The 14,894-nt window shown below is 38.3% G+C and overlaps 1 protein-coding gene across 3 annotated transcripts in view; it reads right to left on the bottom strand.

The window, feature by feature from the left end:
- Nucleotides 1-14,894, bottom strand: part of VPS13A (vacuolar protein sorting 13 homolog A) — a 118,786-nt gene that overhangs the window by 2,861 nt on the left and 101,031 nt on the right. For 2 of the 3 annotated variants that reach the window (XM_084504876.1, XM_084504875.1), the window contains 3 exons: nt 4,386-4,471; nt 3,621-3,744; nt 295-369 (listed from right to left, as the gene is read on the bottom strand). In XM_084504876.1, coding sequence (XP_084361002.1) covers nt 295-369; nt 3,621-3,744; nt 4,386-4,471 — 285 coding nt within the window. The remainder of the gene's footprint in view (nt 1-294; nt 370-3,620; nt 3,745-4,385; nt 4,472-14,894) is intronic. The other variant, XM_084504877.1, reaches the window with a different exon arrangement.

Below are 14,894 nucleotides of genomic sequence, written 5' to 3'. Positions count from 1 at the left end.
GATTTATCAGAGACACTAGGGAGATGATATGCATTATCTGGATGAGAATTTTAACAACCATAAGAAAGTGGAAGGAGCTGGTATTTCACACCGTAAACACAAGCTCTAAAGAGCTGCAGGGTCTGAAACACAATCTCAGTTATCTCTCAGTTAGGAGAGATCATGTCCAATGGGACAGAGTACTAAGTATGAGTATGAAATATTTTATTTTCAACACTCAAGGTTAAGATTTTTTTTTTTCACTTTTTAAGCCAAATGCAACACTGGATAATTGTAATCATATTTTGATTTTACCTTAGCATCCTCTGGACTTTTAAAATTAATAATTTTTCCAAATTCTTTGGCATGGAACACAGACTTTACTCGTTCCTAAAAAAAAAAAAAAAAAAATGTAATTAGGTAATTGTAGAGTTAATTTCTTCAAACTTCATGTGTAAGAATTTATTTACCATTAAGGCAGCTATGGTTCAGAGAGCACCAAGCATCATGTACCCATCAAACTAATCTGAGTATGTTCACATCACACACACCCTGAGAAACATCATTTTCTGCCTGAAAACACAGTGGACTTAACACTCCAACAGTAACAAATCTATACCTTCTATACCATGGAGTTGCTGGAGACTGGCCTGTAAAAATAAGTAGGAATGGAATGCAAATAATGGAGTACGGCATAACAAAATTCAGTACCCTATGAAGGAGGATCTTTTTATCCTCCTTCAAGTTATTACCCAGGTTGGCATTCTACTGCTACTGATTTTGCAAGCAGTGGTCCTAGATACTGAAAATAACAATCTAGGCTTCAGAAATAAAACATGGACAGTGATATGCAAAATACACTTTTCAACCACAGATTTCAATGAAGAACATACTGCATATATTTGAATGACCCTGAAATATTGGATAAAGATGTGTTATTCGGCGTTGTTTGAAATGGTAGAAACTAAGAATTACGGTAGGATTTCACCCTGCAAATGTTAATTTGCAGTCAGAAATCCAGTTTGGAGTATTCCAAAACAAAGTGGCTCTGCATTTCATGCTCTGCAATAGAAACAAATAATCTGAGTGAAATACTGAATGACTTGTTCTTTGCAGGTAAAACATCCGGACTATCCTGACACCCAAGATTCAACGATTACACACGTGAAACTTAATAAAACAGAAACAAACCAAATCCCTGACAGCTAAATTTGTTGATTCAAATTATTTTCAGTTACCATCTCAACAGGAATTCAATATATATATATATATATATATATATATATATATTTTAAGGAATATTGCCTCTGTTTCAGTCATCAGTGCTCATCTGTCTCCTTATTCTCCTTTCACAATTTACCAGGGAAGGTTTTGTTTAGTTTGTTTTAATGAAATTCACAACTGAGAGCAACATTCTTCAACTTGAATTGGAAAGGATAAGCACTTGTCATTGTGGTTTTTAAGAAGACATTAACACCTTATTGTATTTTTGATTAACTTAATTAACAAATAATTAACAAATGGAGGAAAAAATCCTGGAAGCATAGCACATGAAGATGGATTGGTTTGATATATTTGAATCTTTGGGAAGGTGTCGTGGTTTAACCCGGCCGGCAGCTAAACACCACGCAGCTGTTCGCTCACCCTCCCCCTCCCTCACTGGGATGGGGGAGAGAAATGGAAAGTGAAGCCCGTGAGTTGAGATAAAGACAGTTTAATAGGACAGGAAAATAATAATAACAAAAGTAATAATAACAATAATAATAATAATAATACAATGGTGATAATAGGGAAGTAATAATAATATGTACAAACAAGTGATGCACAATGCAATTGCTCACCACCCACTGACTGATGCCCAGCCTGACCCCGAGCAGTCCGGCCTCCTCCCCCCGGCTAGCCACCCCTATATATTGTTTAGCATGACGTCAGATGGTATGGAATACCCCTTTGGCTAGTTTGGGTCACCTGTCCTGGGTCTGTCCCCTCCCAGCTCTTGCTGCACCCTCAGCCTGCCTGTTGGCAGGACAGAGCGAAAGGCTGAGATGTCCTTGGCTTGGTATAAGCACTGCTCTGCAACAATTAAAACATTGGGGTGTTATCAGCACTCTTCTCATCCCAAGCCAAAACTTAGCACCCTACCAGCTACTAGGAAGAAAATTAATTCTGTTCTAACTGAAACCAGGACAGAAGGTAATAGGGAAGAATTCCACGTATTGGCATGAGTGCTAGAGTGTGCAATAATATTCTCCAACCTTCTGAGAAAGTTGTGCTCTATCACTGTAGTGGGTTTACGTGGCAAGGTCTTGGTAGTGGAGGGGTTGTGGGGGGCTACAGGGGTGGCCTTTGTGAGAGTAATCCAGAAGCTGACCCTTTTTACGTAAGGACCAGTTTCAGATGACTCCAAAGGGACTCACTGCTGCCCAGAGCTGAGCCAATAAGCAACGTTGTTTGTGCCTCTGGGAGATCAGATTTAAGAAAGGGGAAAAAAAAATGCTGGGCAACAGCAGCTGGGAGAGTGAGGAGTGAGAACCAGCCCTGCAGCCCCCAAGGTGAGTGCAGCAGGAGGTGCTCCAGGCAGGCAGCAGCAGGTCCCCTGCAGGCTGTGCAGGGAGAGGCCCCTGGTGGAGCAGGCTGTCCCCCTGCAGCCCATGGGTCCCACATGGAGCAGATCTCCACGCTGCAGCCCCGCCATGGGTGGAGGAGCCCCCGGTGGAGCAGGTGGATGTGGCCTGGAGGAGGCTGCGGCCCATGGAGAGCCCCCGCAGGAGCAGATTCCAGGCCAGACCTGCAGCCTATGGAGAAGGGACCACACAAGAGCAGGGGATCTGGTGGGAGACCTGTGCTGGAGCAGTTTGCTCCTGAAGGATGGAGGAGGCACCCCATGGTACTAACCCCTATTTCGAGCAGTTCTTGAGGAGCTGCAGCCTGTGGGAAGCCCAAGCAGAATCAGCTTGGGAAGGACGGCATCAGCTGGGAGGGACCCCACGTGGAGAGACTGCCTCACATGGCAGAGAGTGACCATGAAGGAGTGGCAGCAGCGAAGTGCTATAGACTGACCAAAATCCCCATCCCCCTTTCCCCTGCACTGTTTGGGGTGAGGAAGTGAAAGAAGGCGGATGGGGGGAAGGTGTTTTTAGTTTGTTTTGTTTCTCACTTGTCTAGCTTGTTAGTAATAGGCAACAAATCTTACTAATCTCCCTATGCTGAGTCTGTTTTGCCCATGATGAGAATTATTGAGTGATCTCCCCATCCTTACCTCAACCCTTCAGACCTTTTCATTGTATTTTCTCCCCCCTTCCCTTTGAGGAGGGGAAGTAAGAGAGCAGTTGTGGTGGAGCTCAGCTGCCCACCTGAGTAAAACCACTGCGATCACCATTTTCCAAAGTATGAAATTTGGAAATTTCAGACAAACCGGTGCATACCAACATAAAATCCCTAGGACTCAAGGAATAATCAAACACCCAGTTTAGCATTCTGCTTAAAACAGTCAGAAGCTAGTAACATGAGGAGTTCCCAATGCCAAATTCAACTCCCTTCTATCTATAAGTACATCTCAACTAGAAGACAGATCAGGAGTTTGAAGTTCAATATTATAAAAGATCACAAAAAGAGAACAAAACATGATCAGGTTAATATACCTTTGCTTCAATGCGTAATCTTCTGCCATCAACAATGAATGGATCTTTAGTAAACTCATCATAAGTGTATTGCCATTCACATGTCAACTGTCCAAATGTCCCTTTTGTCACAAATAAGACACCACTAGACAATAGAAAAAAATTATAATTTAAAAATCGATGTAAAAATACGTAAGTTATCAATTTACACTAGATCTAGTGAAGCCATACATTGTTTCAATACAGTTCCCGTCTAATTATATATAACAACTGTACAGCATGCTTTCTGAAAGTCTGAATTTTGAATGTCCTCTTACTTAAAATATTGTTTCGTAGCAAGAGCATAACAGTATTTGTAGCTGTGTTTCTAAAAAATGTTGTAAAGACTTTATTTATGAAGGATGACTGATACTCGTTAGACGTTATTGATTCTCCACTCCTTTATCATCCATTTTCCTTTAAAGTGCTAACTGAAGTGAATCCCAGTTTTATTGACTTCAACCTAACCAAATTTAAAAATACATCTTAGTTACAGAAACTACAAACCCAACATTCTTTTTTGTCCTTAAATAGCAAAATTACTATGACAGTCAAATAACCTACTTCTGTGATGAAAAATGCTGCTATTGAATAAGATAATTATAAGCACACTAGACATGCCTTCATCATTATCGTATCTGCATATGTAAGGATAGACACATCAAAGCCTAGTTACTGATCAGGAATTAAGGCATACACATTTTTGATGATAGAGTCTTAAGCACTTATTCATAGCCAAAAGTTTACCTCTTTGTCACCATTAACAGATCTGTATTGTTGACCATAGCATGTGCAATATATCTGAGTTTTGCAAATCTTCCATTTTCAATTTTCTAAAAGAGATAAAAGTTTTACAGTTTTGAATATGCTAGTACAAAATTAACATATTAATTTTTGTTTAAAATGTATTTATCGCCCAAAAGTATAAATTATAACAAAGTATATACCACATACTTTTAAAGAAACTACTTTCATAAGCCAAAATGTGACTAACAGATCCGTGACAGCTAATATTATAATTACATGTATATAGAATTATTTAGTCCCTGGAAATGCAGCTGTGCAAACAGAAATCAATCCTAACAAAAACTGGCAAGGAACAATTTAATTTCCCCAAAGATTTCAGGACTCAGTTTTCTACATACTACTGCTACGGTCCAAACTTCTGCTAATACAGTTCAAAGACAACACAAGAAACCAGTATGGTCAAAATACACCTAAGGAGGATTTGTTTCCTAATTTTTACATAGAATCATCTCCAAAACATTGGAGTCATTAGCCCTAGGTTAAATCTATACTTAACTGTCCACAAATACCCACTTACCACATATACAGTTAGACTTAATGACACATTTAAGGTAATGCTTAACATTTTTCTGTATTCTTTCATTTTCCTCTGAACTTGCTTAATCCTTTTTTTTTTTTTTTTTTTTAATTTCTGTGAATATTGTAGCTGAATATTTTTTACTAGTCATTAAATTTAAAACATCAATGACATCAGATTAAGTTTTTTTTTTTTTTTTTTTAAATAGAGGGTCTATAATTTTAACATGACTAGGCAACCATGGGATTTCTGACTTTCCAAGCAACGAGTGATCAGATTAGTGACCAAATCAAGACTGGTGCATCTCAGTTAGACTGCCTGCCTGCTTCCTAGCTGTTAGAAATTGGAAGTAAATATAGATCAGTATAAAGCAGTATGACTCAATAAATAGTTAACTATAAACATATTGTTTCAGATATGTATGGGAATATTTTAAAACATGTATGTTAGACCTCACTACAGTCAAAATGACAAAACCATTTAATGAGTATTCATTAACACTGGAAAATGATAAGGACATTTAATGAGGTCTACACCAAGACTGGAAATCTGACAGCGGAGATAACTTCACACAAACAATTTTCTACAACTGATGCCTTCCCTCAAAAATGCTGATTCTTTCATGATTGGAACACAAGAACCTTCACAACAAGAAGTTCCTGAAAGAAAGCTTTCTAGAAAGCACATGAACAGCGTATCAGAAAATTCTGATTACTTTCCTATCCCCGAACTTGTTGGGCTGCAATACCACAACTACTGATCACGTGCCTACCTATGTAAGTCATTGAGTTTATTAGTGCAAAATCTAGTGTCAAGAGCTAGCAAAAAGAAAGGCATAAGAAATGAGTGATTAAGGGCTTGGAAAACTCCTTTCTTTGTTTATTGCTCTTCTAGAAAGACTCTTTAAAACTTCTTATTCAGGCTTTGTCTAGGGGTTGTCATCAGACGATTTGAGTTTCTTCCTGCCTCTCCTATGAAGTACCACCTTTGATCACAAAGTAACTAAAAAAACCTCTCACAAGGCAGTCTTCATAACGTTCCAGCATTAAGGTTTGTAGACGGAGGAAGGATAGCTAAATAGAGGTAACCAATATATGGTTGCATTTAATCTGCAGGACTCTGTAATGATTTTGGCACAAGTTCTCCAATTTAGTCAGCAATTTCTCTTACTGACCAAACACATTCTAAATATTCGGAAGTATAACCAGTATCTCTCTTCCATTAACAGCAATTACTGGGGAGAAAAAGCAAATAGAATAAAGATCCTCCTCATCCAAATTAGACTAAACTTATTTCTCCTGCATCAAAGCAAGATAACTTTCTTAATTTTTGTGCAGCGTTAGGGTAAAGGGAAGAGTGGGTCTTATGAGAGCTGATTACCTCTCTTTTTGTCTTTCCATTAGCTTGTTAGGTAATTTTTGACGAATCGCATCACCCTACTGTAACTCATTCAGTTTACTGATAACGTACAAGAATTATGTAACTGGAATCACAGAATATCCCGAGTTGGAAGGGACCCACAGGGATCATTGAGTCCAACTCCTGGTTTCACAAAGGACCACCCAAAAATCAGACTGCATGTCTGAGAGCATTTTCCAAAGGCTTCTTGAACTCCAGCAGGCTCATTGCCATGACCACTGCCCTGGGGAGCATGTCCCAGTGCCCGACCACCCTTCTTGGTGAAGAACCTTTCCCTAACATCCAGCCTGAAGCTCCTCTGATGCAGCTTCATGCCATCCCCTCAGGTCCTATCTGGTCACCACAGAGAAGAGATGAGCATCTCCCATTCTGCTCCCCCTCGTGAAGAAGTGAGAAAATTATTATGGAAGTGTAGTGCTTAACTGTCACAAAGGTTACAATTCTATACATCACCTATTCAAACGTCCCCAAAATTCCATGGAAACTATTTTATTCTACTAAAATTCACAAACAAAAGACTCAGTCAGCACAGAAATATTGTTAGGATGTAGTGTGCAAAGCTTTCCTTCCTGAAAGTTGAACTGAGACTGAACTTCTACTCATTGCTAGCTGTAAGTCAAAGATCATAAACTCTGTCATCTGTGTTCTATAGTTTTGTAGTCAGTAGATATTAATTAGGAAATTAACACAGGATGTGTTTCAGAGTCCATTTGCAAAGGTAATACACGTCTATGTCAAATGTCATGCAGTAACTACATATAAAGACTAAGCTTATTTCACTTTTAGATTTTTCTACCCCCACTGCACTTGTTTTTTTCCAACGCTCTATTCCTTGCACCTGTCCATTATGAAATACACCACAGAGGGATAAACCAATCTACTGCTGATAATGGCTACTGAAATGGCTTATAGAACTCAAACATAAAAAGATATATAAAATGTATCCCTTAATATAGATACATAAATATATTTTAATATTATAATTTTACATTGTTTAGTTATTAATCATTTTGAGAAAGATAGCAACTTATACCACTTTGATGATGAAAACAATGAAGTTAACACCATTGTTTGTTTGATATCAGTTTCACTACCGTAAGAAAACAAGTGCTCATGTTTAAAACAAGTGCCATACTTCGATTTAAAAATGCTTAATAACTTTATTACATTAGTATATATTCTGATTCATTGACTGCACATAGAAATTGAATGAATCTGTTGAAAAAAAGTCTCCAGTAGCTGTAAAGTGCAAAGCAATCAAAGCACGAATCCTGTCCTTAAAAAATTATTCTTACCTGTAGTAAAAATACTTAGATATCACTGCGATAATTTAATCATAGATGTGATCATCTATGCACGGATGAATACGCAAATACGCTCAGTGTCCAAAAGTGGCATCTCTGTATTTGGAAAGACTCCAAATCACAGCACATGTCCCTAATTCATTGGAAAGCAAGGACAGAGGCCCTTAACAAAGTTAGAAATGAAAAACAACATGCTGGTAGCAGAGAAAAAAATTAAAATCTATGATAATTCTTGTTATAGTTCTCCTAAAAAATACCTGAAAAACGAAAGTTGAAATGTTTGAACTCCTCTGAACTGAACCAGTTTTGTAAAAAATAGCATAAACACCATTACTACTTGAAAAGTAGTAACAAATCTGTTACCCTTACCTCTCGTTGCTCAGATCAACTTGAAAATTTTAAAGGCTTTTGGATTGCCAGTCTATTTCTTCATTGTACTGGGTCTGGCAACCAATTCCAGAAGAGCTAATAGGAACCCAGGGAGAGGGAAGGCAGTTACCATAATATCCTTCTCCCTTATACCTCCTTCTGCTTCTTTCACACAGATTTTATTATTATTATTATTATTTAGTATTATTTACATTGTATGGGATATTTCCGGTCAGCTTGTGTCAGGTACACCAGCTGTGCCCCTTACCAACTTCTTGTGCACCCCAGCCAACCTGATGTTGGGACACCATAAGAAATAGAAAAGGCTTTCATCCTGCATAAGTACTGCTCAACAAGAGCTAAAACTTCACTGTTATCAACACTGTTTTGGTCACAAATCCAAAAGATAGCACAAAGACAGCTGCTATGAAAAAAAATTATCCCAGCCAAAATCAGTCAGGAACTGAATGATGTCCAAAAGTTTGAGTTGCGAAAGCAATCTGTTGTTGCTGCAAGGAACTACAATGCTGAATGCATCTCTAAGCTCAAATCATCAGACAACTGCTTTCGAAGTTGTAGAATTACTATTTACAAAGTTGTAGAATTACTATTTTTCAGTACATTAACCTGGTATTACTACATATCCAATCTTCCCCACAGAAATATGTTATTAATTCTAAACAGAATTTAGGTAATTTGTTAGATTTAGCTTAAACGTGTAAAAAAGGAGAAAAGTTGTTAAAAAGAGACAAAATAGCATATATAAAACATTCATTTTTATGCTATGCAAAATTATCTTCTTATCCTTTATTAATGAGAACTAATATTAATCCTTTAATATTAATCTTCTCATTTCAATTACCCTAATGTGCAATGTCACTCTATAAAAAACTAAATTAAGGCTTCTGTCTATTAGTGGCCAAATTCAAGATTCCATTCAGCCATGCTGAACACCAAATCTGAGCTCTGCACACTTCTGTTCAAAACAACAGACATTTTTGGTCAACGTTAAAATTTTGACCACGATATGTAGGACAATTAAAATTAGGATAGTATCTTTCTTTCAGAACTTTGTTTTTCCTTCACAACACAATTGTAGTTTGCCTGTGTAAACTGGCAGAATATCTCAGCCAATTATTGGTCTGAATACCAGAAGAATTCTTTTGATGCCCTGAAAGGAGAAATCATACTAATCTACACTTTCATTTTGATGACCACATCTAGATGTTCTTAGTATTTCCTGCCAATACAACAAAGGTTCTTCAATAAGTAGCATCTGAAGTGCTTACTGGATCTGCAGGAAGCCAGGGGAAAAGACTGCCTTTTTCTACATTCTCTAACACATAACAAGTTGGTGTATACTTTGCCTAGGACACTTCCAGTCATTACTTGCTTTTCTATCATACATATGTATGAAGCACATATATGTGTTTCAGTTACAAGCTAAAATGAAACTAAGTCAAACAAGCTTACACATTCATCTTAAATAACTGGTGTTAGCTGCAGTCCAAAAGAGCCTGTAAATATCTTTCAAGTCTTCTATTTGGGGATGGGCAATGACAATGAAATATTATTCAAGTGTTGCACGTGACAGTGCTAAGGTTGCCATTCTTTTCTCTAACCGAGACACAAGCTTTCTAAGTGAGGAAGGATAATGACAACTCTGACTCGACTAGGGGAGAAGAAAACTAGATACTATGCATGAATACAACCTGGTAAAGCTCAGAATGATATAGGAAGAAGAAAAGTTATTTTGAATTTTTGAAAGAACTTAAAACTGTAAATTTAAGAAATAAAATCTCAATTTTAGAGGATATGGATGTTTAAATTTTGATGTGAACTTAAGCCTAAGAGACATGAAGGAAGGAGAGAAAGGAGTATCACACCTTCTTCTACTCCTCAGATGTTCTTTTTGGCAGATTGAAGTTTGAATACCAAGAAGCAAGCATATGATCAACCCACTCCAACATTCTGTTATTTGATCTGAAGCTCAACTCATGACCAAAAAAGGTACATTGAACTGAAAGCCAAACATTCCCTTCTCCTCCTCCTCCTACCCCCCCCAATGTTATAATAAGATACACAAATTGCTATAAAGGACTAACTTCTCTATAAGCTTAAATCCACAGCAGCACGGTTGGGGGAGCAGCTCTTATACAGTACTTGAGAAAAGCCCTCACAAATTCTCAAACTATGAAGGCAATTAAAACCAAATTTAAAATGGTTTTGGATTTACTTTGTTTTTGTGTAGACACTGATCTATGGCACAAAGAACTACACTAATTTCATGGTGGAACTGTTAATAACTTAAGAATGTAAGCATGACACTAGCCTTTCTTGCAGCCTTATTCACTAGCAGGACAAAAATCAGTGATTTCTGGCAGAAGTCTATAGATTCTGTAACTGACTTAACAAGAAAAGTATTACTAGTCTTTCAAATGATCCCAGAAACTTTCTATAATACCTATCCTTATCAACTTGAGTCTGTAGAGCTTCAGTTGGTAAAACAAAAAAGACAAAAGATCAAAAATGATGTGCTGGACAACATCAAAGATAAAGAGCACAGACAATTCTTCACCTCAGCAACGGGGAAGCACATGAATTGCAAGTCACCACAATGACAGTCACTAAAAGAGTAAAACTAAACACTTGCTCAAGTAGGGCCACCTAGAGCAGGTAGCCCAGGACTCTGCCCAGGCAGCTTTTGAAGATCTCTAAGGAGGGAGACTTCACAACATCTCTGGGCAACCTCTGCTGCTGCTCCATCTCTACACAGTAAAGAAATGTTTCCTGATGCTCAGACAGAACCTCTCATGTTCGTTTGTGCCCACTGCCTTAGCTCTTGCCCTGTCACTGGGCACCAATGAAAAGAGCCTGGCTCTGTCCTCTTTGTACCCTCCCTTCAGGAATTTACAGACATTGATAAGACTTCTCCTGAGCCTTCTCTCTTCTTCAGGCTGAAGCTCTCTTGGCCTTTCCTCATAGAAGAGGTGCTCCAGTGTCTTCATCACCTTTGTGGCCCTTCCCTGGGCTCTCCAGCGTGTTCATGTCTCACTTCCACTGAGGAGACAAGAACTGGACACAATCCTCCAGGTTTGGTCTTACCAGTGCTGAACAGAGGGGAAGGATCACCTCCCTCAGCCTGCTGGCAATACTCTGCATGGTGCAGCCCAGGATAACTTTGCAGCAAGGACACATTGCTGGCTCACACTCAACATGATATCCACCAGGACCTACAGGGCCTTTTCTGCATTTCCAGCTGTGTGTTCCCCAGCATGTACTGGTTCCTGAGGTTGTTCCTCCCCCAGTGTAAGACTGTCCACTTCTCTTTGTTGAACTTCTAGAGGTTCCTGTCAACCTATTTCTCCAGCCAATTGAGGTCCCCTCGAGATGGCAGTACAACCCTCTGGTCAATCAGTGCTGCCTCCCCTCCCCCATTTTATGTCATCTGTGAATTTACTCAGGGTGCCCCTCTGTCCAGATCATTAATGAAGATGTTAAACAAAACTGGACCCAGTAGTGACTCCTGGTGTAGTCCACTGTAACCTGTGCTTCCAACTAGATTGTACCACTGACAACTATCCTCTGGACCCAGCCATTCAGCCAGGTTTATACCCACCTGCTCATCCAGCCCATACTTCAAGAGCTTCTCTATGAGAATCTCCCCTATGAGAAACTCTCTTTGACACAGGGTCTGTGTCAAAGACTTCAATGAAGTCTAGGAAGGCAATATTCACTGTTCTCCTCTCATCCATCAGGGTCGTGCTTTCATTAAAGAAACTATCAGTTTGGTGAAGCATGATCTTCCCCTTGGTGAATCAATGCTGACTGTTCTTGATGATTTCCTTCTCCCTCACGTGCCTAGAAATGGTTTCCATGATAGTTCCATCACCTCCACAGGAACTGAGAGGTGAGGCTGACTGGCATCATTACAGTTTGCCATGTAATTCTTACCCTTTCTGAAAACAGGAGAGATATTTGCTTTCCTCCAGTCTTCAGACTTCTCCCAGTTACCATGATCAACCGCAGATTGTATTGTTGCACTGCCACTCTCAGTCTGCTCACTTTCTCACCGCTTGTAGGTGCATCCCACCAGGGCCCATAGCCTTATGCTTGCTTAAGTATTCCCAGATCTGATCCTCCTCCACCAAAGACATATCTTCCTTGCTCTAATACTTGCCCTGCTCTCTCTCTCTGGGACTTTGGATTCCTGAAGGCCAGTCTTGCTATTAAAGACTGAAGCAAAGAAGGTATTCAGTTCCTCAGTCTTTTCACTTCTTATGTAAAATCAGGTCTCCTGCTTCATTCAGAAGTGTGTCCACATTTTCCCTAGCCTTGCTTTTGCTACTCGTGTTCTTACAGAAGCCCTTCTTGTAGTCTTTGATATCCCTGGCCAGATTCAAGTTCATTTGGGCTTTAGCTTTCCTAATTTCACCCCTGGATGCTTGGAAAATGTGTCTGCATTCCTCCCAGGCTAGCTGTTCATGCTTCCACCTTCTGTACCCTTTCTGGGTTCGAGTTTTGTCAGAAGCAACTTGTTCATTGATGGCCTCCTGGTATTTCGTCTGACTTCCTGTTTGTTGGAATGGACTGCTCTTGTGCTTGATAGAGGTGATGCTTGATTTTAACCACCTTTCTTGGGCCTCTCTTCCCTCCAGGACCTTATCCCACAGGACACTTCCCAGCAGATCCTTAAAGATGGCAGTCTGCTCTCATGATGTCCAGGGTTGTGAGCTTGCTTTTCATCCTCCTTCCTGACCTTGGGATCCTAAGCTCCACCATCTCATCATCACTCCAGCCAAGTCTGCCTTAGACTTCCACATTCCCAACAAGTTCCTCATTGCTGGTGGGTGTGAGGTTCAGTAGAATACCTTACTGTTTCCTCTGTCACTTGGAGAAGGAAGCTATCATCAAGGCACTCCAGGAATCTTCTGGACTGCCTATGATCTACTACGGTGTTCCTCCAACAGGTATTATGGTGTCACCCGTGACAACCAGGGCCTGTCAACATAAGGCTGCTCCTTCAATTTATCAGTGAAAAAGAATATAAAAAAAATTGTGCAGCCAAAAATTATACTATTAAAATACATTTAGTTAAAAAAATAGACTTCAAGAGTTAGTCTTTTTGTTTTTTAAAATAACAACAACAACAGTCTATTACTTTAAATCCCTTAAAAAAAGATCTCCGAAGTTTTCATCTTTGGTGCATTAAAATGCATCAGTTATGAACAGTGAGCTATTATACGTTTCACAGGTTTTTGTTCCGTGATAGCGAAATGAAATTCTATTATCAAATTTTTGTTATCCTAAATCCAAATTATTTATTTTCCCAATATACATATTCACAGAAGGCTACTTGTGACAGAAACAGATAAAAAGTTGCACAAAATGAATGACATATATCTGTAGACATTTCAAAACTACAACCATACACCACGAAAGAGACAAAATAATTAAAGGTATATGAACATATTTTCCGAATAGTGTTTGTTTGTTTATTTATTTTTCTCCTGTCTAACATTCTAAAACTTTTCAATTTGCTGAGTAAAGGAAACTCTTCTTTGTTCCAGGGGAATTTTATCCCAGTGGTACTTATCCAGAAGAACCTAAAGTAGTGATACCTAACCCAGAAATACTACCATTCATGCTAAATTTGACTTCCATATTCTGTAATGATTTGTAAAATTGTAATTTTTAAACAGCTAAAAAGCTAGGTCAACTTGACAGGAAAAGTGTATCATTTCTATAAATTAAATTCTTGCTTTTTCAAGGATGCTTCTTCAGTCAAAAAACAACTACATTTCTACCTAACAGTGTTTTAGAGTGAGGAAAAATATGTTTTGTTATAAAACTGATATGCACTGTTTTGTAAGACAGGTCACTATAGAAGGCATAATTTTAGAGAGTAAAGAAGTATGCTAAAAAGCAAAAAGAAAACTTCATATAACATATTCAAGGTACTAAAAATGCAGTAAAGTTAGGAAAAAGAGAAAAGTAACCGTTCAGAAAATTAAACCTAAAATTTCCTCAACTTTTAGGCATGGCATGCCTCTTTTCACAATTGAAGATCATTTCCTACATTCTTCAAACATATTTTGAATATCCACTTATATAAAAAATATTCCAAAGCCTTCCCAAAGTGCTTCAGCCATAAACAATCTTTAATCTACCCCTGTATGACATCCAATTGTGATGCCACTATTACAAACTATCTAACAACACAAGGTAAGCAGCGAACTTCAGCATCAGTAGTTTCAGCTAAAGAAGCTCTGAAACTGAGATTTCCCTTCTTTTTTTTAGGAGATTACATGTATATATATATTTCTTGGTTCATTGCCCAGAGATCAGCTTTTGAAGGCATACAGCCAGAATAATGAGACTTAGAGGTTTTAATACTTCTTTCTTCGGAATGCTGAGAACCGGAAGACAATACATACTAAAAGACATGACATCATCTTTGATAAATATGAAATAATTTTAAAGCTCCTTTGCTTTAGAGTAGTTCTAATTAATCCAATTTAGCTGAAGAGTTAATACTAATATGCTACTTACTGATACATAAATATCTGTTGCAAGGAACCTTGAAATGCAGTACAAAATGTAAACTTAGCAACAAACCACAAAAAAGAAAATTATGCAAGCCTTCCAGTGAATACAGAATAAATACTTAGCTCTACTTATTTCTTTAAGAATTATGTTGTAGAATTTAGTGGTATTATAGAATTTACAATACAGAATCATCATGGTTCAATTGTTTTATTTAGTGTTCTTTCATGTCTACCTAAAGCAAAACCTTTTTGCATGTGGCATGTATTTTACCACACAGACTTATAAAAGTAC

The sequence above is a fragment of the Aythya ferina genome (assembly GCF_964211825.1).
Source record: "Aythya ferina genome assembly, chromosome: Z".
Taxonomy (NCBI): Eukaryota; Metazoa; Chordata; class Aves; order Anseriformes; family Anatidae; genus Aythya; species Aythya ferina.
This window is presented reverse-complemented; position numbering and strand designations above follow the sequence as displayed.